Raw genomic sequence first — 22,596 nt, 5'->3', positions numbered from 1 at the left:
CAAAGGGCATAAAACAGAGCCATAAGTGAACACCAGTGTGGCAGGGACAAGAAGATTATAATCAGCTTACACGGGCTCAAGAGAGGCAAGAGTCTTATCTCTCACCACCTCTGTGTGCAAGTGGCAGCAACATGCACAACTTAACATCTGTCACAATGGAAATATTTACACCATAGAAAATTGGCAAAGGCTATAAATCAGATTTCGGTGTTTTTTTTGTTTGTTTGCTTGCTTTTGGAAAACAGCCATTTGTCAAGTATTTACCAGCACATTCCCACCAAACAGCCGTTAAACATTTTGTCTTTACTACCACTATTAAACATTGAATGGAAATTGCAAGGGTAGCTAGAATCAGCTGTAGTTTATACTGACTTGAGAGACTCTTTAATTCCTCTTAGGCCAGTGACTCTAGTTTTTGAGATGCCTTTTTTTTTAATGACTTACAAAATTATAAGATAATAAGGGTATAAGTCTACACTTTTCCCACCACCAGAGTTTTGAAATAGTTCTCCTAAAGTCATAGATATGGGTTGACTATATCTATATCTATCTGTCTATGACTATGCCATTTTCTCCACTGGAAAAATGGAGAGAAGTGGTCATCTCATATTGGGGTGTGTGTGTGTGTGTGTGTGTGTGTGTGTGTGTACAGTCTGCAAATAAAATATAGAAAGTGCATGATTCAGTGCCCAATTTATGGTAAGCATCTATTAAATGTTACTTTCTCCTCTGACCTTTATAAACAAACAAACAATAACAACAACAACCTTGGAGACAAAGGAATGGGATTTGAGCCTTGCCTGGATGGACTCACTGCCAAATTTACACTGATGCTCAACCCTTCAGATAGGAGAGGAGCTATGCAGGGTCTGCTTTAGCCCAGCCTCACCTAAACCAGCAGCTCCATTTCTGTAGTTCTCGCCACACAAGGGGCAAGGGTGCAGCAGAGGCCAGTTTTTCTGCCTTATTCCTGGAAATCATCAATCTCTGCCCTTCGTCCTCCTCCCCTTTCCTACCACATTTTTTTCCTCCTGGATAATGAGGCCTCCAGAGACTGGTGGAGGTCTGAACCTCGTTAGGGCCCTCTCAGTAGGCCTGCATTAATAAAGGCCTGCAGACTAGGGAACTGGGGTGGGGGCTGGGGCGAACAGGCAGCGGGTGGGCGACTATGAAGAGGGGAGGGGTGCTTGCTGGCTTTCAAATCCCTGGATTTATTTCACAGTGAATTATATCTGAGCTTTTTAGTGCCCTGGGGCTCAGAGGGAAGGGTGGGAATTCACCATGGAGGTTAGGGGGAAGGACAGAGCAGAGGCCTGAGAGGGAGGTAGGCCAGTGGAATTTAGTCTGGCCTTTAGACACAAGAGACCTGGGCTACTTGATGCCTCTGAAAATGAGGGAAACCTTCCCTAATCTCTCTGACTTTGAGTATGTATGAATGACGATATAATAGAGACAGGAACTGTGGGAATTCACAGCTCTGCTTTCCCCTCAAACCTGGTCCAGCTCTTCTTCCTCTCTTTTCCTCAGTTTCTCCATCTGAACAATGAGGACTACATACTTGTTGCATTCCAACTTCCTTGGGAGTCTTGACAGTGGTATTTTTTATGTGTCGCTGGCTGTATACAGAATCAGTGTTCCCAGGGATACTGAGTGAAAATCTGAGAGGGGAAGCTAGGCAGGAGGAAAGACAGGCTAAGTAGATGAAGTAAAGGGAGGAACATGGGGTCAAGGAATCAGGGTTTTCTCCCTGCTGCATGAGAGGCAGAGGACAGAGGTGTAGGGGAGCTGTGAGGGAGTGGGGAAGCTGTGAGGAGTGTGGGTAGGGGTAAGAATAATACGACCTATGAATTGAGAGAAGGAAAACAGAAATCACAGAAACAGAGACAGAATAAAAGACAGGATAGTAGAAGAGAGAAAGGAAGAGAGCAGGGACTAGGTACCTTCTACCTTCTACCAGTTGCTGAGTAAGCCCTTATAACCATGTCCTCAGCTCATCTGAGAAATAGTATACCTAGTATCAGGTTCTTCTGGAGATACAGAGTGTGATCTGCAGTGGGCAGGCATACAGCAGCTCCCTTGGTCTGTGTCCACCACCCGCACTCCTCATCCCAGGCAGAAAGGCTGGTGCAAAAATATCAAGTTAACCCTATGTTTTCTTTCTGGTTGATTCCAGCATGAGGAGTCAGTGCCCAGAGCAAAATCACTACATGTAGTCTAGCATAAAGTTACCCTGGAGGATAGGACTAGGGTCTTGCATCCCCTATGGAGGTATGGATTGACTGGGTAACATTAGGAAAAGTGTCTTCTCCAAAGGGGTTAGAACAATGACAGTAGCCACCATGAGGTAAGGCCAATGTAGGCTTCTGGACAGGACACACCAGCCTGGCACCAGGACCCTCTCCCTTTGGGCTCAGCACTTCATTCCTAGATCTTAAGATGCAAAAGTATGATATGTAGACCAGTAAGCCTTGCCACACACACACACACCACCACCCAGCTAAGGTTTAAATTAGGCTTGTTATAAGTACTGGGTGCATGCACACAGTAGGTGATTCATGAAGAATAGATGTACAATGGCATATCTCACTTATGCTTTCCACCAATGAAGTAAAGCATGGGGGGAAAAAAAAAACGATACAAGAAACTTAGGCTACAGTGTGTGGAAGGCACCTGCCTTCTGAGAGTTTATGCTGGAGAAGAGACATCATAACACCTTTCTGGGCTGAAATCTTCTAGTCAAATAGACACAAGGTATGGCCTGACTGTGCTCTCTCCTGTGGTCTTACTAGTGCCTCCATCCCCTTATCTATAAAGAAAGACACTAACTTCTTAGTCCCAGAGTGTCATTAGGATTAAGTGGGATTACAAATGAATGCTCATTAGTACAGGGCCTGATACCATGAGAAAATTACCTATTTTATCACTGGGGAAATCATTATGAGCAAGTCCCTATTACAGAGGGCAACTGTGATTATGAGATAACACATGTAAGGTAGTCAACAAGGTCATGTCCACTCTTAGCTCCAGGTGGGTTGTCAACAGTCACTCACCTCCACCCTCGTGGGGTTCAGCCAGTGGGGGATGTCACGTACAGTTACATTCACTGGCAGGATGATGGACTCGCTGTTGTGGTCCAGGCACGAGGCGGTGCACTCTGACCCTGAGGAGAAGCAGACTGTGAGATGGTGGCTCAATCCCTAGTCTGTTGTCCATGGGTTGCTCATTCACAATGTGGTTCTTAATACTCCCTGGAACCCACAGTACTGGGATGTCCACCTTCCAAGGTGGTGGGAAAGCATGATCTCCATCAGCTCTGAAAGTTCCTGAGCTGCTTCCCCTGCCCCTTCTCTAGCAGGGAGCCACTGCCATACTCATTGGCTCTAAGCCTAGAGTAGTCATGTTCCTTCTCTGCTTGAAACTTTTCCAAGATTCCTCCACCCAACATGAAGTAAAACCTCCATCCGATGGGTGCTCAGTCTCAATGGTGTGGTCAGTCACACTTCTTATTAGCCACTTTGACACTTTGAGCCAAATGACTTTACTGTACTTGACTTTCCATCAGAGTACTGTATTTCTTCCTTCTGGGTTTCTGATTACTTCAACTCTTCTAATCAGTTCCACTCGGGCATCTATTTTCTCATGGTCTGATCCTTCGGTTTTTCAAGACTCAATTCACCATCACACCCACTCCCCAGTAACATACACTGCTTTCTACTAACAAGTGAGGACACACTGTCTTCAGAATGTCAACTGCACTATCTCTGTCCCTGATAGGTGTCCAGTGACCCACTGTTGGCCTCACCCTCTGTGTCTTCTTTGCACAGTTAGTTTTGTCCTGAGAGGACAAGGGTGATAATAGCTCATCTTCTGGCCTAATAGGGTGCATTACACACAGTGATTGATCAGAGATCACCAGTCCATTCAACTCTAAGACATGAGTGTAATGCAAGATCCTTAGCATCACACACCTTCCTTGCACTGGGCTAGTGTTTATTTGCTTATTACTCATCTAAAAAGAAATAATTCACCTCGCTATTAAATGTCAAATCTTATACAATGTCTAGTTTGCCCTCCAGACCTTCTGGTCCAGTCATATTTAAAGAACAGGGCAAAGGAAGGCTGGGATGATAATATTCAATTTAAAAAAAATGCACATCTGTTAGATGGGCAAAGGTTAGTTTACCCCAAAAGGGGTGAGGTGGGAGAAAAAGAAGAAATCAGACCAACTCAGGAGGCAGTTGTTGATCTGTGTTGCAGCCCTGTCTTAATTTCACTTTCTCTTATTTCTCTATGCTCAGCATTCCTCCCCCACATCTCAGCTCTTGGGCTCAGAAACAGGCTGCTATGCTGTAACATACGAGCCTTCATTGGCATCATTGCAGAGCAGTGATCTCACCAGGCCCCTGCCTCTCTTTCTAGGGAAAACTGAGGAGGGTAGCAGCCTCCTCACAGTAGCAATTTCACACGGGTGGCATCTAATTGCCAGCAGTGCTCCCTTACCCAGGCTGCTGGGACAGGGTCCCAGAGAGAGCAGCTCTGGGTGTTCTGGAATGTGCTCTGCAGTTCCCAGTCCTACCCCATCTGACCTCAGCTCACAAGGCCTTTGATACCTTCTCTAAGTAGCATGGATTCAGCTTGGGAAGTGGACTCAGGAAAATCTGGAGGTGAGGAGGGACCTCAATGTTCCAAACTACCTTTTCTTTCATTGCTTTCCCTTATGTGCATTAACTCCAGCACACCCCACCACCCCGAATGCCATATTCACATAAGTGGCATCTGTGAGGCAGGGACGGCATGGGGGAAAAAGAAGGGGAGGGAATTGACGTTCCAATGTCTGACTTTTTTCCGCAGTCAGGATTATTGGTGGATTCTCATGCCCCACCTCCTGACAGACTTAATTTTTTTAGATAGTGGGTGAGGGACAGAGAGAAAAAGATTCACCACAGTGCTATTTCATAACTTGTGAAGCTTCTCCTGTGCAGGTGTGTGTGTGTGTGTGTGTGTGTGTGTGTGTGTGTGTATTTGTGTTGATGTGTGTGTGTGCCTGTTATGAGTCTTGTGTGTATATATGTATATATGGATAGTGAATTTGTCTAATGTACAAGTGCTACATATAAGGTTACTGTATGTGTATTATTAGGCACTTGCTCTGGTCACCTATGCATGTATAAACATATTTCAGTGTACCATATCTATGGTTGTTATGTGAATAAGTTTGTTTTTATAGGTTTTTAAATAAAAATTATCTCATCAGAATTGTTCCCCCATGCTGCAGAGGTGGCTTAGTCATACAGCATAGAGTGTGGATGCTTGAAGTCCCAAGTTTGATTCCAGGCACTGCATATGCCAGAGTAATGCTCTGGTTCTTTCTATAAATAAATAAATAAATAAATAAATAAAGCTTAGATTTTTTTATCCAAGGGATACTCAATGCCAATCATAAGTAAGAGTGTATATTTCACTAGTTTTCCTTGGTTTAATGAAAGCTTGGGGCCACATCAGAAATGCAGGTATCTAGGACCATCAAGTATGATGAAGAGGAGAAAAAAAAGACATGGCCTTAGAGCTGTCAATGTCAGTCGTCATTTTCCCAGTATTGCCTATATTGTCAGGCACTACTAGCTCTCACCTCTTAACAACATTTCTGGTCAAGGGCCTTTAGACTGATGGCTCTTCAAGATACTAAAGTACCTCATGGATCTTCAGAAAGCACAGTCCTGTACTTATATAACTGTTTGCTTACCCAGTTTGGAATACACTCCAGGATAAAATGCAGGAGCACTAATTCCCACTCTAAGTTTAGGTGAGAGAATTTTGCTTCCTGAGGCTATGTTCCCTCCTCCAAAAGAAGGTCATAAAGGCACTACATGCCTCCACTATCCAACCATGTGCTCACTTCTGGACATTAGGTAATAAGTCTAGCTTTGCCAAGTGAAGAACACTTCAGCTTTGTGTGTCTGGGAGTGAGTGTGTGCATAGATAACCTCCTGCTCCAGACATCCCTGGTGACTGTCCCATAAATCACATTGGTCATGAGAAAGGACATCCAATTCCCTGGGTTTTTTATCATGGTTAATTAGGGAATCAACCCCAGGGGTCAGCATCACTCCACTCAGCTGAGGTCAGTCTCACTGCAAACCCAGTTCCACAGAAAGCCTGGGAGCCTGTGATTGATGTATCTGTCCAGATATTGGCTTAGCCAGGCAAATCCCTGGCATCCAACCCCATGATATCTCCTCCCACAGGGAACTGGACTTTCACAGTGCAAATAGTATTTTGAAAATGCTGTTTGTCTTCATTTTGGAGATAACTAAGATGCCAAAGAAAAAGCTCAGGTTTGTTTGCTACAGAGGTTTCAGGATTTGGGATATGTACTATTATCCCTTCAATTACCTCATCTGTCAAAGGTTACTGAGAGGAAAAGACACATTGCTTCTAATGTGCTTGATGTAGGGCTTAACCCTAGTTGGTACTCATAAATGATTCTTCTAATGCAAAAGTTAAGATGGATAATCACTGGGCCATTATTGCTTCCTCAAACATGATGTGTGATTTAAAAATCCTTATGTCATGTTTTCTTCTGTCTGGAACGTCACTTCTCCACTGATGAACTCCTTTAAAGCCCTTTGTAAGAATCCCTTCCTCTGAGGCCGTCTTTGTCCTTGAAGCATCAGTCTATTTTACTGTAGTCTGTTTTAACTACCTATAGCCATACACCTCTGTTTCTTAATTCTCTTTCTAGAAAGACAATATCTGGTTTTCTTCCTTGTTGTTTTCTGATTGCTTCATTTAGAACCTCATGTGGCAGAGGCTTTCAATTACCTAGAGAGACAAAGGCCCTGAGTTCCTTTTTTGAGGACATGTCATCTATTCTTGACCCCCACCACACCCCAACCCCTATCCCCACACTTATAAGCCCATTATACCAATGTCATAGCCTTCAGGGCACTGTAGCTTCAGGTTGCTGTTGAGCTGGTCTGGGGCTGAGCACTGGCCTTTCATCTCCTGGCAGACATGGAAGGAGCCACTCCAGGTGCCATCTTTCCGGCAGTGAATCACATTGCTCCCACGTCCCTGAACACCACAGAAACCCAGTCAGAATCAATATCAACGTATTATGCATAAACTGAGCATACACTCAGAACGATAGAGGAAATGATTTATCGTATTCCTAGAGTGCTAATAGTGTTTCTAAACAATTTCCTAATGATGACTGAAAGCCAATTACAGTAAAATGGATTTATTATTTTTAAATTAATTTTTAAATATTTATTTATTCTCTTTTTGTTGTCCTTGTTTTATTGTTATAGTTATTATTGTTGTTGTTATTGATGTCATCGTTGTTGGATAGGACAGAAAGAAATGGAGAGAGGAGGGGAAGACAGAGAGGAGGAGAGAAAGAGAGACACTTGCAGACTTGCTTCACTACTTGTGAAGTGACTCCCCTGCAGGTGGGGAGCCAGGGACTGAAACCGGGATCCTTATGCTGGTCCTTGCACTTTGCAACACCTGTGCTTAACCTGCTGCATTACCGCCCGGCTCCCAAAATGGATGTATTATTACGATCTCCATTTTGCAGACAGGGAAACTGAAGACTTAGATTATTAAGAGATGTTTGCAAAACTTCCCAGGGAGTCTAAATCAAAGATTTCCTAAATCTGAATTTAGTCGTCTTTCAGAGACTTCAATTTAAAACAATTGCTTTAAAAAAAATTAAAATAAACTAAGAAGATAAGGCCCCAAATGCACCTAAAGTAGATCTTGGAACTGGCTAAGCAGGTAGATATATAATGAACCTTATTTCCTTTCAGTCAGAGTGAAGACACCCCATGCCAGGGGTTAACCATCAGATAACCAGGCAATTCTGACCCTACTGAAAAGCTTCCCCTTCTAAGTTATGTCCTCTAATTCCATGCCATACCATTCCATTTCAAGGTACTTCATACCACTTACTCAAACATTAATGGCACTAACAATAATTGGAGATACTGCTATCTGCCCCCCCCATTTTTAAAAGAATAATAACAGAGTAGTTTATTTATTTACATTTTAAATTGTTATTAAAGTGACATTTAGGTTATACCATTACATTGATTTTGATGTCCATGTCTGTATGTTTGGTTTCCATCTCACACCATAACACTGATCTCTGTTCCCAGTTTTGCCCACTTTCTATTCTTTTTCTTATTTGGTATCCAGCAGTTTGCTGTCATAGTCAAAAGGGTTTGTTTTGTCTTGTTCTGTTTGTTCCTTTATCTCCCTTTATAAAATAGGAGTTTTCAATCTCCTGTGAAATGGCAAGAAATTACAATTTTCAGATCTGTTGTTTTTTGTTTGTTTGTTTGTTTTGTTTTGTTTTTTTCCGTATCAGCAATTGTAATAAGAAGCTTAGCTTTGTAGAAATGTCAGCACTGCCCCTGAATTCATGGACTTTTCCTTAGTGCTCAGGCTGTGTCCAATTCTGTGAAAATTAAGCATAATGTAAGCCAATAATCTGCTCTATGAGCCCAGGAAAGCACAGTGAGTTAAGGAGTCAGCCACATCAGTGTGACTGTACTTGGTGACAGTCCTGTGAACACATAACATGAGTATCTGATTTTCAGGGGACTCACAGAAAAGGTCTCCTAAGAGACGGTGACATTTGGGAAATAATTTTCATGGATTCTTAGAGTCATCAGTAATATAGAGATGTAAGGATGTTTCTGGAAGAGCAATGGGCATGGGCAAATGAGGGGAGATAAGAGTGAGAAGCACTGAATTCTATGTGGTTCTGGTCTTGTGACTGAAGGTATGATGTGGAAAGAATTAGTTCAGAAGGCCAGTCAGGTATGGCGCCTTCAAGATCAGCTTGTGGAGTTTGGATTCACTCTTTGAAGATAGAGAGCTATATTTCTGCACAGAGATTCCTCTATCAGAGAACACACTGTTTATTTTCTTCTCTTTCAAGCTTATAATAAGAGAAACACTATATGAGGTCAAATGAGCTGACTATGCTCCACCAGTGCAAGAAGCAATGGCCTGACTTTCATGCCCTTCAGCTTCTATTCAACGTATTGCATCTGACTTCCAGAGCCCTGAGAGCCTTAACTCTACTCTGCCTAAAGTTTCAGTTCATTTTTCCCCACCATAATATATCACTAGCCTTGACTTCTTAATTACCTGCATTCTCAAATGTGTTATGTACTTACTGCTATTTTACAAACATGATTCTATATTTCTTTTCTTTTTTTTTTCTTTTTTTTTTTTTTTAAGCAGAGCACTGTTCAACTTTGGCTTATAGTGCTTCAGGGGATTGAACCTGGGACTTTGGAGCCTCAGGTATGAGTCTGTTTGCATAACCATTATGCTATCTACCCTCCACCCGATCCAATACTTCTGATCCTTTAATCTGCCATGTTTCCATCCTTTTAACCACCTGGCAAACATCTTATCTGGGATAAACCTTCCTATCATAGTATCACACACACCTGCAGATTATACTACCCTAGGGTGTCTAATATGTGTTAATTTTGTGATTATCACCTGTTCCTCCCTAAGTAAATACATCATTATGATCCAGGCTGCAGGATGATACTTGACATCAGCAAGATCTTCCACAATATTTATAAAATCCTAGACGGTCTTCTGCTGACCCCATCATCTACCACTTAGTGCATTATCACTAATAGGGACCTAATGTTCAGTCAAGAGCTTTAACAAAGGTAGAACAAATGGGTAGAAAGTTATGGGATGAATTTGTTTATAAACAATAAGATAAATGAGTGGATAAATAAATGAACCATTAAGTAAATGAATGAATGAGGGAGTAAATGGATGAGTGGAACACACTCCGTGAAAGGACTAATGCAGGCTGATGCTCTCCTGTCTCAGAAGACAGTTGCAAGAAGACAGGATTCAGAAAAGAAGGGGTGTGTGTGTGTGTGTGTGTGTGTGTGTGGTGTGTGCGTGTGTATGTGCGTGTGTGTGTGTGTGTGTTCCTGAGACTCTTCTGGCTCAGCACAGAAATGGTTTGGTTGCAGGGGAAGGCTCTGTGGTCATGGAGAGAAGAGGCCAATCCCAACTACACAGCTGTAAGGAGATTTAAGGAGTTCACTTCCAGAGGCTCCCTGTGAGCTCAGAGGGAGTTTAAGCAAGCTTTATGTGGCTTCAAACAACCCAAACTGTCCCTCCCTGAGCCCCAGACCCCAAGCCCCATGATTCTGTTGGGCCCTCGTGGGAGTGAAAAATTGACCCCAATTTCCTGGAGCCTTGTCCTAGGTCTATGATGCATTTGGCCTCCAGCCTCTGAAGGGCTGCAGACCTCAGCACTATGTAGGCCAGAGTTGGCTGGGGAGCTTGGTCTGCAGTAAGAGAATGTATTAGAACTAACTGGAATGTGCACAGGGAATTTCAAACTGGGGAAACTCCAGCAGAAGAGATGAGAGCTTAAAGGATTTCCTCTCTTCTTTCTCTCTCTGAGCCTCTTTCTCTTATCTATTGTGCAAAGACACTGTAGTTTTCCAAAGAAGGCATTATTGTGGTGGCCATTCCAAGCTTCCACAATGGAATTCAGATATACTGGCCCTGCTATATGAACATCCTTAATTCTGGACTGGGGTCAATTCTCAGGCCTGCATGCTTCTTTTACTTTGCACCTCCACATCTTTGCCCTTGCTGTACCCTCTACATGGAAGATACTCTAGAGCCTCTCTGAGTTTTGAGTTTTCAAATCTCTCTTTGAGAGCTTATTTGGAGGTTCTATCAGGGGAGCACAGCTACTCCTATACCCTCCATAGCCCTGGGAATTTCTCTGACACCCCTGCAGGTGGTAACTGAGGGCTTGAACCTGGGTCCTTGCATGGTAACATTTGCATTCAACTGAATGTGCCACCACCAGGATTCCAATACCCATTAACTCTTAATTGTGGGCAAAATCTTAGCCTCCATGGTTTTCCTCCTTTATCTGTGATCATAGTATTTCTTTTCAAAATATTTATTGTGAGTTATTAAAATGAAATAAAATCTGAAAAATGAGTGTAGCACCCAGAAAACATTTTAGAAAGCCGCTTTTTTCTTAAGATTTTATGTCTTTGTTTCCAGAAATAAAACTAGAATTTCTAGAATAGCACAAGGTTCAGTATAGTAGAAATTCTATAAGGGTGACTGGTGACTATTTACATTAAAATTAAGATAAATTAATTAACTACAAGGATTGATGTAAGGATCCCTGTTTGAGCCCCCATGTCTCCAGCTGCAGGGGAGTCACTTCACAGGCATTAAAGCAGGTCTGCAGGTATCTTTCTTTCTCCACCACCCTATCTTCCCCTCCTCTCTCCATTTCTCTCTGTCCTATCCAACAATGGCAACATCAATAACAATAATAACTACAACAACAATAAAAACAACAAAGAAAACAAAAAGGAAATAAATAAATATTTCAAAAAGAAAGAAAAAACATTTTAAAAATTAATTAACTAGCTGTCATCATGACTATCAATGGGGATCAGTGCATGCACAATTAATCCACCATTCCCAGGGGCTTTTTTTTTCTTTTCTTTTTGTTGATAGAGAAAGAGAGAAATTGAGAGGGAAGAAGAAGATAGAAAAGTGGAGAGAAAGATGTTTTTCAGCAGTGCTTCACCATTCATGAAGCTTCCCCCTTGAAGTTGGGGACCTGAAGATTGAACCTAGGTCCTTGAGCATGGAAACATGTGCTCTCTACCAGATGCACCACCATCTGGCCCTTGAATTATTTAGAATTGAATGCAGTGTATTATATAGTTGCTCAGTCCTCTTACCCACCTGTCTAGTGCTTGTGGCCACATGAGGCTGGTTGTTACCATACTGTATAGTACAGATACAGAACACTTTCATAGTAACAAAAAGTTCTACTGGGAAGTCATAATGTGGAGCACCTATTCTACAGGCACATTTGAGCATCAGGTTTTCCTCAGGTTTGTACTGGTTTATCCACTCCACTGTCTGACATCATACATGATCAAATGTCCCCTTCTCTGACTTTTTGGGGAACAGAACAAAGGGATACTTTCAAACAATTACATTTGTCTCTAGGTTCTAGAGAAACCCACAAGGAACATTATGGAGCTTTCCATTAGAAGTGATCTTAAAATTGAGTTAGTTCATTTGTGGTTTCCTCAGAGCCATCATGTATGGTGAAACAGTCTGTGCACTGCACAATTCCAGAGGGTAGTCATTCACATCCTGCTTCTGTTAGCTCATTTAATACTCACATGCAAGGAATAAAATAGGCATCATTGCCCCTTTCCATTTGATACAGTAGGGAACTGAAGTTTCAAAAGTTAAGTAAGGGCTAGCAAGAGAACTCACTTGGACAGTGTGCTTCTTTTGTCATATGCAAGACTCAGTCTCCAGAACTGATCTCACTTCATTGAAGGAAGCTTTGGTGCTGTGTTGTCTTTCCTTCTGTTTCCTTGTCTCTGTCTCTCTACTTGAAAATTTTGGCCTGAAAAAGTCATTTACTGGAATTGTGAAGCCCCAGTGACAATAAGAAAAGGTTAAATAATTACTCAAGTCCTTTAGCTAGTAAGGGGTAGAGCCAAACTCAAATTAGGAGGTTAGAATCCAGAATCATACTGGCTCTCAAAAAATGAATGAAGTGGAGCACTTACTTATTAACTGGCTTCTAGCAGCAGTGGGAGTGAGTATGTAAATCTCCCCTACAATAGCTTCTCCCTACAGGATCTGGAACCAGTTCGGAAAGCAAAGAATTCCTGCTTCATATAAGCTGTCTGATTCAAGATACTGTGGGCCCTATGTTCTTGCTGTGTTTCCAAGCAGCAAGAGGGAATCTGAGGTGAATACTAGATTTGGCTCTTGGGCCACTGGTCTGAGGGTAGAGGAAATTCATTTTCAGTACAAACTAGAAACGTCAATTGTATTAGGAGCCCATTTGGCATGCACCCCCTCATTCTTTGAGCTGACAGGCAATACCCTGCTCCTTTGCGTCTCGCCTCTCCACCAGTTGCCAAACAGACTTGCTTAAGTCGTCTGATAAATTTACATTTTCCTCTCCTTTAAATACAAACTGGCCATGAAAGGTAGTTGGCAAGCCCCAGGCAGACTGGGTTTCAGTTTGATAGCATGTCCATGGCCAGAATATTATTTGGCTCAGCAGTTTGGGTAACTGTTAGCAACAGTTTTATGTAAGGGAATGAGAGTGAAGTTGATCAGCCTGCGTGAGGCCATGGTAATCTCTGGCCTTTGCTTGTTCCAATGCTGGTTTATGCTCCCCTGGAAATCAAGGGTGGAAATTACTTAGGCTTGCAGTGGTCCATGTGTATACACTGTCAAGGTAGTGCCTACTGGATTCAGCCTACCACTACAGAAACCAGAGTTTTAAACCTGATTAAGCCAATACCTGCTGTGCCACCTGGGCTGGTTGAGTGATGTCTCTGAGGGCTGGTTTTCTATCTGGTAAGTGGAGCAATTCAACTAGTATTAACTGAGGCTCTTTCTCATACCCTGTCATTTCTTGAGTACCTGCAGGGCACCTGGCACTGTCTCAAGTACTGAAAATACAAGGAAGATGAAAGATGTGGTCAAGGATTTTGCAGCTTAGTGGAAGAATGAGAAGTAATTTACAATGCAGTTTGGCCAATGCTGTGTGTGTGGTGGGGGTAGAAGCATGTCCTGGGATGAACAACAAGAAAAGGTTCGTGGAGGAGGAGAGTCTGGGCTGACTTGTGAAGAGTCATTAGGAGTGAAGTTACTACATACAGTTAAAGGAATAAGTTAAAATAGAGAATGTGGAGGTTAGAAGGGAAATTAGTCTGGGGTTGGGTGGTGGCTCCCCATGTAAAGGGGACACATTATTATGTGTAAAGATCTGGGTTCAAGCCCCTAATCCCCATCCACAAGGATAGGGAGAGAGAGAGAGCTTCATGAGAGGTGGAGCAAGAAAAAAGAAGTAGGTATCCCTTCTTCTTTCTCCCCCTCTCTATCTCTCAGTCTTTTACCATCTATTGAAAGAAAAAAATATACATGGTCACCAGCAAATAAGACTTCCTACAGGCACCAAGCCCAGAAATACCTTGGTAGCAAAATAAATTAATTAATTAAAGTCAGTCTTATGGGTAAGAAAGGGAAAGGCTCATCTGTCACCCTGAAGAGCTGAGGTCTAATCCTAAACAAGTGAGTCACTGGCTTATGAAGAACCTTAAGTGGGGGCTAGTCCTGAAAAGCTTGATGCTCCAAGAAAAACACGGAAATATAGAGTAGTCTGAAGAGAGGAAAGGAATCATAGAAGGGAGATGGTCAAGAGTCTACAGGGCAGCCTAAGACCACCAACCTAGTCTGGCGGTGTGATATAGGGAGGTTGTCTGAGATTTAGGAGTTCCTTGGAGGAGACTGAATAGGGCTTATAATTGTCTGGGTTTGGGGAGAAACAATGACAGCTATGGATGGTGTTTTGACAGTGCCTCACATTCAGAAGGCAACAGTAAAGACTGATGAGGGCAATCTATGGTGAAACCTGCTTTACACTGGGGCCCAGTTGACTAACTCTGGCTTCACTTGGATGACAAATCTATGATACATGGAGTTTAGGATATCAACCTTGTATGGTTCGTTCTTTCTAGGTGGAGCTCCATGTGGACTTATGGCTTCTTTGGAGCCTTACTAATTCTGATTGCCTCATCTACATCTCTAGGTGTTAAGGATGAAGGGAAAGTTATTTACAGAACTTCCTCATAGAGGATAATCAGGAGGTTTGAACTTTCAATTGCATGTCAATTGAGAGAAAAATTTTAATCTTTCCCTTTCTCTCTTCTCCCTTATTTTCCTAGTGTTCTAAAAGGTGGCCTCCTTACTTTTTTTTTTTTTTTTGCTTGAGGAGCCAATTGATGCCTAAAAATCATGATAGTATTTTGGTTTTAAACATTTAATGATTCAACACAGATGGTGACCATAGGAGAAAATTAGCAAAATGATCCTTGCCACTCCCTTGGTCATCTTTGATCTTGAGTTCATACCTTGGGATTCCATATGAGAGTTTCTTTGTAAGCATTCTGATAACAAATATTTTCAAAGCTAAGAATCTTTGAACACATGAGGTGTAGTATGACAGGAAGAAAAAGGATGCTCAACAAAGAAAATAAATTGGAAGCCAAGTTCCTAACTTCTGTTACAATTCTGGCATCTTCAAAAATCTTCAGAATTAGTTTTTCTTTTTTCCAATGAGTTTATTTTCCATAAACATAGAGGAGAGGGATCTAAATACTGGCCTAAAATTTAAGGAGTTTTACCTGGGTGGCATCACTGTCTTCACACTTGATTCTGCACTCGCTGTTGAATTGGAAGCCATTAGTGCATTGGTATAGTCCATGAAATTTTGGTGGAGGTGGGTCACAAGTCACAGGAACACATGCTCCCTCCTGCCAACTGCCATCTTGGGTACACTGAGTCTTGAAGGCCCGTCTTCAAGGAAAAGATAAAAGAAGAGATATTTCAGTGAATTGTGACTAGATTCACACTTTATTAAAAGACATAGCATTCTCTGGAATCAACAGGCTTCTTACTTCTCTTTTCCACTCTTGACTCCCTACTTGTCCTATTGGGCAGGGAACACATATATGGACTAAGAGAAACTTTCTCAAAGAATTCCTAAATCAGAGGTAAACAAGTTCCAGACTTCCTAAGATACAAACATGATGAGATAAAATTTAAACCCTTCATTTCCTTGTTCCATACCTTCCTTTACAAATGTTTTGATACAATGATTTCATTTATAACAACCATTAATTTATTTACTCAATTTATTACCATGTATCAGGTACTTTGTAATCAGTATAGATCTACAATTCTTCAATTCCCCCCATCCCCTACAATCCTGTGTAGTACCTGTTATATCCCTATACATTGCTGTAAAGCAGACCCAGGGACATGAAGCTACTGCTGGAGGTCATGCAGATAGTTGGCAGTTATTTGTGATGTCTTTCTAGAGTCCCACAAAACAGAATGAGATCAACAGTGAGTCTAGTGGGCACTGCTTCTAGCAAAGAAATAAATACTTTCTAACCAGGCAACCAAACCTGGATCTCCTCCCTAGAAGCCATGAGTATGTGCCTATAGCCCCACTTACTTCTTTGACTTCCGAGAGGAGCTGGGCACATGGTATCCAGGTTTACACTTGTACTTGCAGAAAGAGCCCACCTTATGCTTGTTCTCTCGACACCGGGCAGTTTGAAGGTCTGCATTTGGCACTGGGGGTGGAGCTAGGCACATGAGTTCACACAATGCTTCTGGGAAGGACCACAGCCCATCTTCCATACAGGTCAGGAGACTATTATTGCCTGGGGGACACAAGCAAGCAGGGTTAATAGAGGAGAGGATATGTGGTCCGGGAGACAGCACACTGAGGTTCTCAAGCATGAGGTTGGTTCCAAGTTCAATCTCCAGACACACATGTACCAGAGTTATGTCTGGTTCTTTGTCTCTCTCCTCCAACCTTTATCATTAAAATAAATAAATAAAATTTTGAGACAGAGAGAGAGAGAGAGTAGAGGGTATTTCCAATTACACAGGCTGGTATAAATAAGTCAACTTGAAGAACCAGAGGGTCTTTTTTTCTGGAAATTCCAGATCTTTCCACTTACATCTGTGAAGTCTACTGAGATGGGGAAAAAAGTTTCATAAGGAAGAGCATCTCCAGTGTGTGTGTGTGTGTGTGTGTGTGTGTGTGTGTGTGTGTGTGTGTGTGTGGAAGGTGGTGGAGTATGTAACATGTTCCATGTCCACAGTGAATTAAAACTCAGGGGTTCTGAGTACTGGCTGAAACTCCTATACTACAGAGAAGAAAGAACTGTCTTCCATCTAGCCTTCCTTCTTGCTTTACCAGGTGGGTATTGGAGCCCAGTGACAAAGATACCTGCTATCTACTCCCTGGCAGGGTAAGCTCCTATCAGAACCTACTCCAAACTCTGACATCAGTGTACTATGTGATCTCAAAGTGTCACTCCTCTACCCACTGGGTCCAGAATTCCTATATCTGTCCTTGCCTCCCTCCTGATTGAATGTGACAGCCTCATGGTATCCAAGGACTTGATTTTCTTTTCCGGTCTTCATTCAGTGAAGCTTTGCCAAAGCAGCTGTAAGAGCAGCATGTCCCCCGTCACTGTGCCAGCTCTGACAGATGTGCTGATTGCCATTGGGAAGCTGGCCTGATGGAGAACACTGCAAATAGAAGTCAAACTCAAGGAGCTTGGTTTTTCACTGCCAGGTCATACATTATCAACTCACGGTCAGCTCAAAACCTTCCCAAGACAATTAAAGAAGAACCTAAAACATAGGCTGCTCAACTGAGCTATCCTCCTCCCACTTATTACTGAATGGTGTTGACAACCAGAGCTGGAAGCAGGGCCCAGGCTCCAGGATTGAAAAGTCAGAAGGTCTAATTGGAAGGTTGGAGGGGTGGAGTGAGAGGGACAAAACTGACATTTGCTGATCATTTACTGTATCCTTAAAGTTTTGGGAGAGTCGGGCGGTAGCGCAGTGGGTTAAGCTCACATGGCGCAAAGCACAAGAACAGGCGAAAGGATCCGGTTCGAGCCCCCAGTTCCCCACCTGCAGGGGAGTCGCCTCACAGGTGGTGAAGCAGGTCTGCAGGTGTCTGTCTTTCTCTCCCCCTCTCTGTCTTCCCCTCCTCTCTCCATTTCTCTCTGTCCTATCCAACCAACAACGATGACATCAAGAACAACAATAATAACTACAACAATAAAACAACAAGGGCAACAAAAGGGAAAATAAATAAATATAAAAAAAAAGTTTTGGAAAGGTCATCTCATTTATGCTCACTACAATGCCCTAGTGTGATGACTCCTATTAGGAAACAGAGTTAGAAAAGGAAGAGAGTTGACCAAATTCTCAAGCTGAGGTTTCAAACTGATTTTGTCTGACTACTAAGAAGGTTATTGTTTTGAAGGGGAACTTGGCTCCACAGAACCCTTATGATCTATTCTAAGAGCCCTCAATGGGAGAATCAAACCCTGTTTTTCCTATCTATAAAAAGAAAACTATTGCTCTTGCTTTTCAGGATGAGAAGACAGACTTAAAATAATCTTTATTGAATGTGTTCAGAAAGGTGCTATCAAGTTTCTTTTGCTTATTTACATACTTTCTCTCCTTTCTTTCTCTTTTCTCTAACCTTTTACCTCCATTAGGTGAAAGAACCATCAGAAATGAAAAGAAGGCTTTAAAGCAGTTGACAAGTATCTATTTAGTGTTTATTCTATGCAAGATAACTCTTTTATATGTTGGAACAAAGCAGTGAAGAAAAATAAATAAACCCAAATCATGCCTTCTTATTGTGCCTTGTATTCTAGTGGGATAGGAAGGAACACAATAAACTACACTAAAATTTTAATTACTTCATGTGCTAGAAGGCATTATGTACTCTGGAGAGAAATAAAACAAAAAGAAAAGGGAGAAAATGGAAAAGAACACTGTGCAATTTCATGTAGGTTCCTCTGTTTCTCCTACCTCAATCATTTTCTTTTTTATTTTCCTTTGTCAGTGTGAGTCATCTGGTGAACACAACAAAATTTAGTGTCTGTAAACCACACAGATGATTCCATGCTGATAACTGTGATACTGTGCTACAGATATTTCTAAATCAAGTAAAAGAGTAAAGGGTGTAGAGGATGATTCATTTAGCTTCTATAGAAGCAGGGAGGTTTCCAGAACAGTGGAGACTACAAACTGCTTTTTTTAAAATGCATTTGTGATTGGGGAAGTGTTTAAGAGTGCCTGAATACATCAAAGCTTGTTGTGGAGTGGGATTATAAAATATATGGGGGGCATACACTAAATTACCCCCCCAATATTGAGTGCTGTAACTTTTGAAAAATATGCCAATTCAAGTGATAGTAAACATTCTATTAAAAGTACATATTTTGGGGGTCAGGAAGTAGTGTAGCAGGTTAAGTGCACATGGCACAAAAGCACAAGGACCAGCATAAGGATCCCAGGTTGAGCCTCCAGCTCCCCACCTGCAGGGAGGTTGCTTCCCAAGTGGTGAAGCAGGTCTACAGGTGTCTTTTTCTTCCCCTCTGTCTTACTCTTCTCTCTCCATTTCTCTCTGTCCTATCCAACAATAATGACATCAATAACAACAACAATAATAATCACAATAATAAAACAACAAGGGCAACAAAAGGGAAAAAAATAGCTTCCAGGAGCAGTGGATTTGTGATGCAGGCACTAAGCCCCAGAAATAACTGTGGAGGCAAAAAAGTACATTTTTTATTATTTTATTTAAAAGATTACACAGAGACCTAAACTCTTTAGGAGTGTCTACATGTCACTGATCTATTTCCCTGAACAAGTCACCTAGTTCTTTTATCCTAAAGCAAGACCATCTTTGTATGCTCATCCAATTGTAGTATTTTAGAATAGGAAAGAATATTTGCTACTGTACTGTGCCAAGAAAACAAAAAGACTGCTAACTGAAAACGAAAAAGGAGATACAAGCAGTTAAGAGTCTGCATTAACCAAAGCTAGTACTGATAGAGCTGGGAAGAGATTCAAATTCATTGTTTTGGGTAAGAAATATACTGTCAGTAGCAAGAAGAGAAATATGGGCACGAAAGAAAGATGTCTTGATATAAAGCCCTTGGCTAGGAGGGGCTGAAAATAGGGACAGAAAGAATTACTGGCAGCTCATTTTTGTAAAAGCAGTCAACTAAAATTCCATTCACCACTTGTGTTCAAGAAAGAGAAAGAAGCTGGAGTTGAAGAAAAGAAGGCATCAAGAGAAGCATGGCATCTGTCAATCTGAATTTTGAAGACACATTTCTAGGCTAGTGGAATTCTAAAGCGTTAAAGAGCAAACTGAAGCTGGTCTTGGCAGCACCAGAAAGTATGTCAATTGCTGAGTAAACTGAGCTCTCAGTTTCAGCACAGGTGAATCACATTACATTTTGATTGTCCAATTTTTCTAAATGTCTAAAGGAACTTCTACCAAAAATTATTTGTAATTAAGTCTAGGAAACAGGTTTCTAAGAAACTCAATTTTTCATCAATACCATTTTGTAGGCAAAAAACTAAGGTCCTGGGATAGAAAGAAAATTTTCAAACTAGACTTGGGGCTTACTTCAAGTCTGATTCCTTAGGACTCTCCTAACTCCAGCACAGAACATTTTACTCAGTAAACACCAAAGAGGACTTGCTATCTAGAAAAGACCACTTAGAATCAGGGATTATGACCAGGCTAATATCACAAACTCAAGAATTAGTCATATAATAAACAAAACATTCCCATCCCATTTCCACTGTCCAGAATGAGGTTCTTCAATTTCAAGTACATTTTTTGTTTAATCAAGGGTTCCATTTGCCATTCCAAATATTAAGACACAAAGGAAGTACAATGTCCTGAGATACAGTCACATTCAGGGATAATTAATGGAGAATATTTCCTAGGGTGGAGAAAGGGGCCTGGAATATTGCACACTAGTTATGCAGGAGGAACTGGGAAATGAAAATGACAGAAATATACTATGATATTTCAACAGACTGATGTGATGTCATGCCTAGTAGTCAAGGAGGTGGGCATTGAGATTCTTAAAGTCTCAACACCTGGGGGAATTTCTGATCTCAGAAACTAATATAGACTCTTATGTAAACAACTTATTCTCTTAGACCTCAATTTCTCTATCAAAATATATAATAACTGACACTGATAACTTCTTCTTGATTTCTCCCAGGTCTGATAGCACATGTTTATTAGGAGTTCTGGGGTAAGGCACATTGTTTAAAAAAAGACAAAAGGGCATGTGAGGCAGCAGATAAGAAGCCTGAAGTTGGGAGTTGGGCAGTAAAGCAGCAGGTTAAGCGCACGTGGTGCAAAGCGCAAGGACCAGCATAAGCATCCTGATTTGAGCTCCTGGCTCCCCACCTGCAGGAGAATCTCTTCACAAGTGGTAAAGCAGGTTTGCAGGTGTCTATCTTTCTCTCCCCCTCTCTGTCTTCCCCTCCTCTCTCCATTTCTCTCTGTCCTATCTAACAACAATTACATCAATAACAACAATAATAACTATAACAATAAAACAAGGGCAACAAAAGGAAATAAATAAATAATAAAAAAGAAGCCTGAAGTAATAATAAGTTTGAGTCTTGAAGCTTGACCAACTTCTTAAAATTTTATAAGAAAGAATTATTTAATAGATGAACTGGATGCTTAATTTATATTCTTAGCATAACTCATATGTGAAAGTAGCTTCATAACTACCACTGTGATCTTAGAAAAACCTTTTCTCTACTGCTATCATCAAGTCCACAGGCATATTTTGAATAGTATTCTACCATCAGAACTCAAGTAGTATCTTAGGCCTAATAACATCCTAGGTCATATTGCCTCTAAAAATACACATTATTAGGGTAACAAGGTGAAGAAAGCAGCATCCTTTAGGAGTTATATTAGGATTCTTTTTAAGGGATGACCTTATTTGTAGAAAGATGTCTTGGTGAGATCCTCAGGAAGAAACTGAACTCTCCATAGTCTGGTAATCTGTTTCTAAAGCAGAGGGAAAGGTCTTTCTGAGAGAAAAGAAAGAATTGGGAATATCCACACAAAGAGAGTCTGTAGCATGATTCTGAAGACAGAGGGTAAGGGGTAAGGAAGAAGACTGAGGAAAGACAAGAATTCAAATCACTCCACTATAAAATGGAGCCAGTATCCAGATCTACCCAGATGATTCATGTTCTTATCTTCAACAAAGTCAAAAGAAATCAGAACATGTTCAGTAATACTGGGTATTATATGCAAACTACTGAACCATCTGATTTTTTAAGACCTATTTTATTTTATTTCATAAGAGAAAAAATGTGTGTATGAGAGAGAATCAAGGCTGTCATATGTGGTGTCAGTGGTTGAACTCTGAACCTCATGATTTTTTTTTTTTGCCTCAAGGCTTATTGCTGGGGCTCAGTGCCTGCACTACAAATCCACTGCTCCTGGAAGCCATTTTTCCCATTTTGTTGTCCTTGTTTTCACCCTTGCTGTGGTTGTTATTTTTATTGTTGTTATTGCTGTTGTTGTTGCCAGATAGGACAGAGAGAAATTGAGAGAGTAGGGGAAGACAGAGAGGGCGAGAGATAGAACACCTGCAGACCTGCTTTACCACTTGTGAGGCAACTCCCCTGCAGATAGGGAGGTGGGGGCTCGAACCAGGATCCTTACACCTTTCCTAGTGCTTAGTGACATGTGCACTTAACCCAATGTGCTACCGCCCGGCCCCTGAACCTCATGCTTTTAAGACAAGTGCTTTATATGATACAACCACCTCCCTGGCTAGGACTGATATATTGGGTTGTTGGAAAAATCATGACATATTTTTTGAGGAGGGTATACAGCATAATGGTTATGCAAACAGTCTCTTATGCCTAAAGCCCCCATGGTCCCAGGTTCAAGCCCCTGCCCCACCATAAACCAGAGCTGAATGGTGCTCTGGTAAAAAAAAGAAGAAGGAGGAGGAGGAGGAGGAGGAGGAGGAGGAGGAGGAGGAGAAGAAGGAGGAGAAGGAGGAGAAGGAGGAGAAGGAGAAAAGAAAAAGAAAAAAGGAAAATAATTGTTTTTTATGTTTT

At 41.6% G+C, this 22,596-nt stretch overlaps 1 protein-coding gene across 1 annotated transcript in view; it reads right to left on the bottom strand.

Moving 5' to 3' along the window:
- Positions 1-22,596, bottom strand: part of PAPPA (pappalysin 1) — a 304,579-nt gene that overhangs the window by 23,158 nt on the left and 258,825 nt on the right. The window contains exons 16-19 of the mRNA XM_007521940.3: positions 16,100-16,310; positions 15,264-15,435; positions 6,927-7,074; positions 3,051-3,160 (exon numbers count right to left, since the gene is read on the bottom strand). Of these exons, the coding sequence (XP_007522002.2) occupies positions 3,051-3,160; positions 6,927-7,074; positions 15,264-15,435; positions 16,100-16,310 (641 nt within the window). The remainder of the gene's footprint in view (positions 1-3,050; positions 3,161-6,926; positions 7,075-15,263; positions 15,436-16,099; positions 16,311-22,596) is intronic.

The sequence above is a fragment of the Erinaceus europaeus genome, chromosome 10, assembly GCF_950295315.1.
Source record: "Erinaceus europaeus chromosome 10, mEriEur2.1, whole genome shotgun sequence".
NCBI lineage: Eukaryota > Metazoa > Chordata > Mammalia > Eulipotyphla > Erinaceidae > Erinaceus > Erinaceus europaeus.
This window is presented reverse-complemented; position numbering and strand designations above follow the sequence as displayed.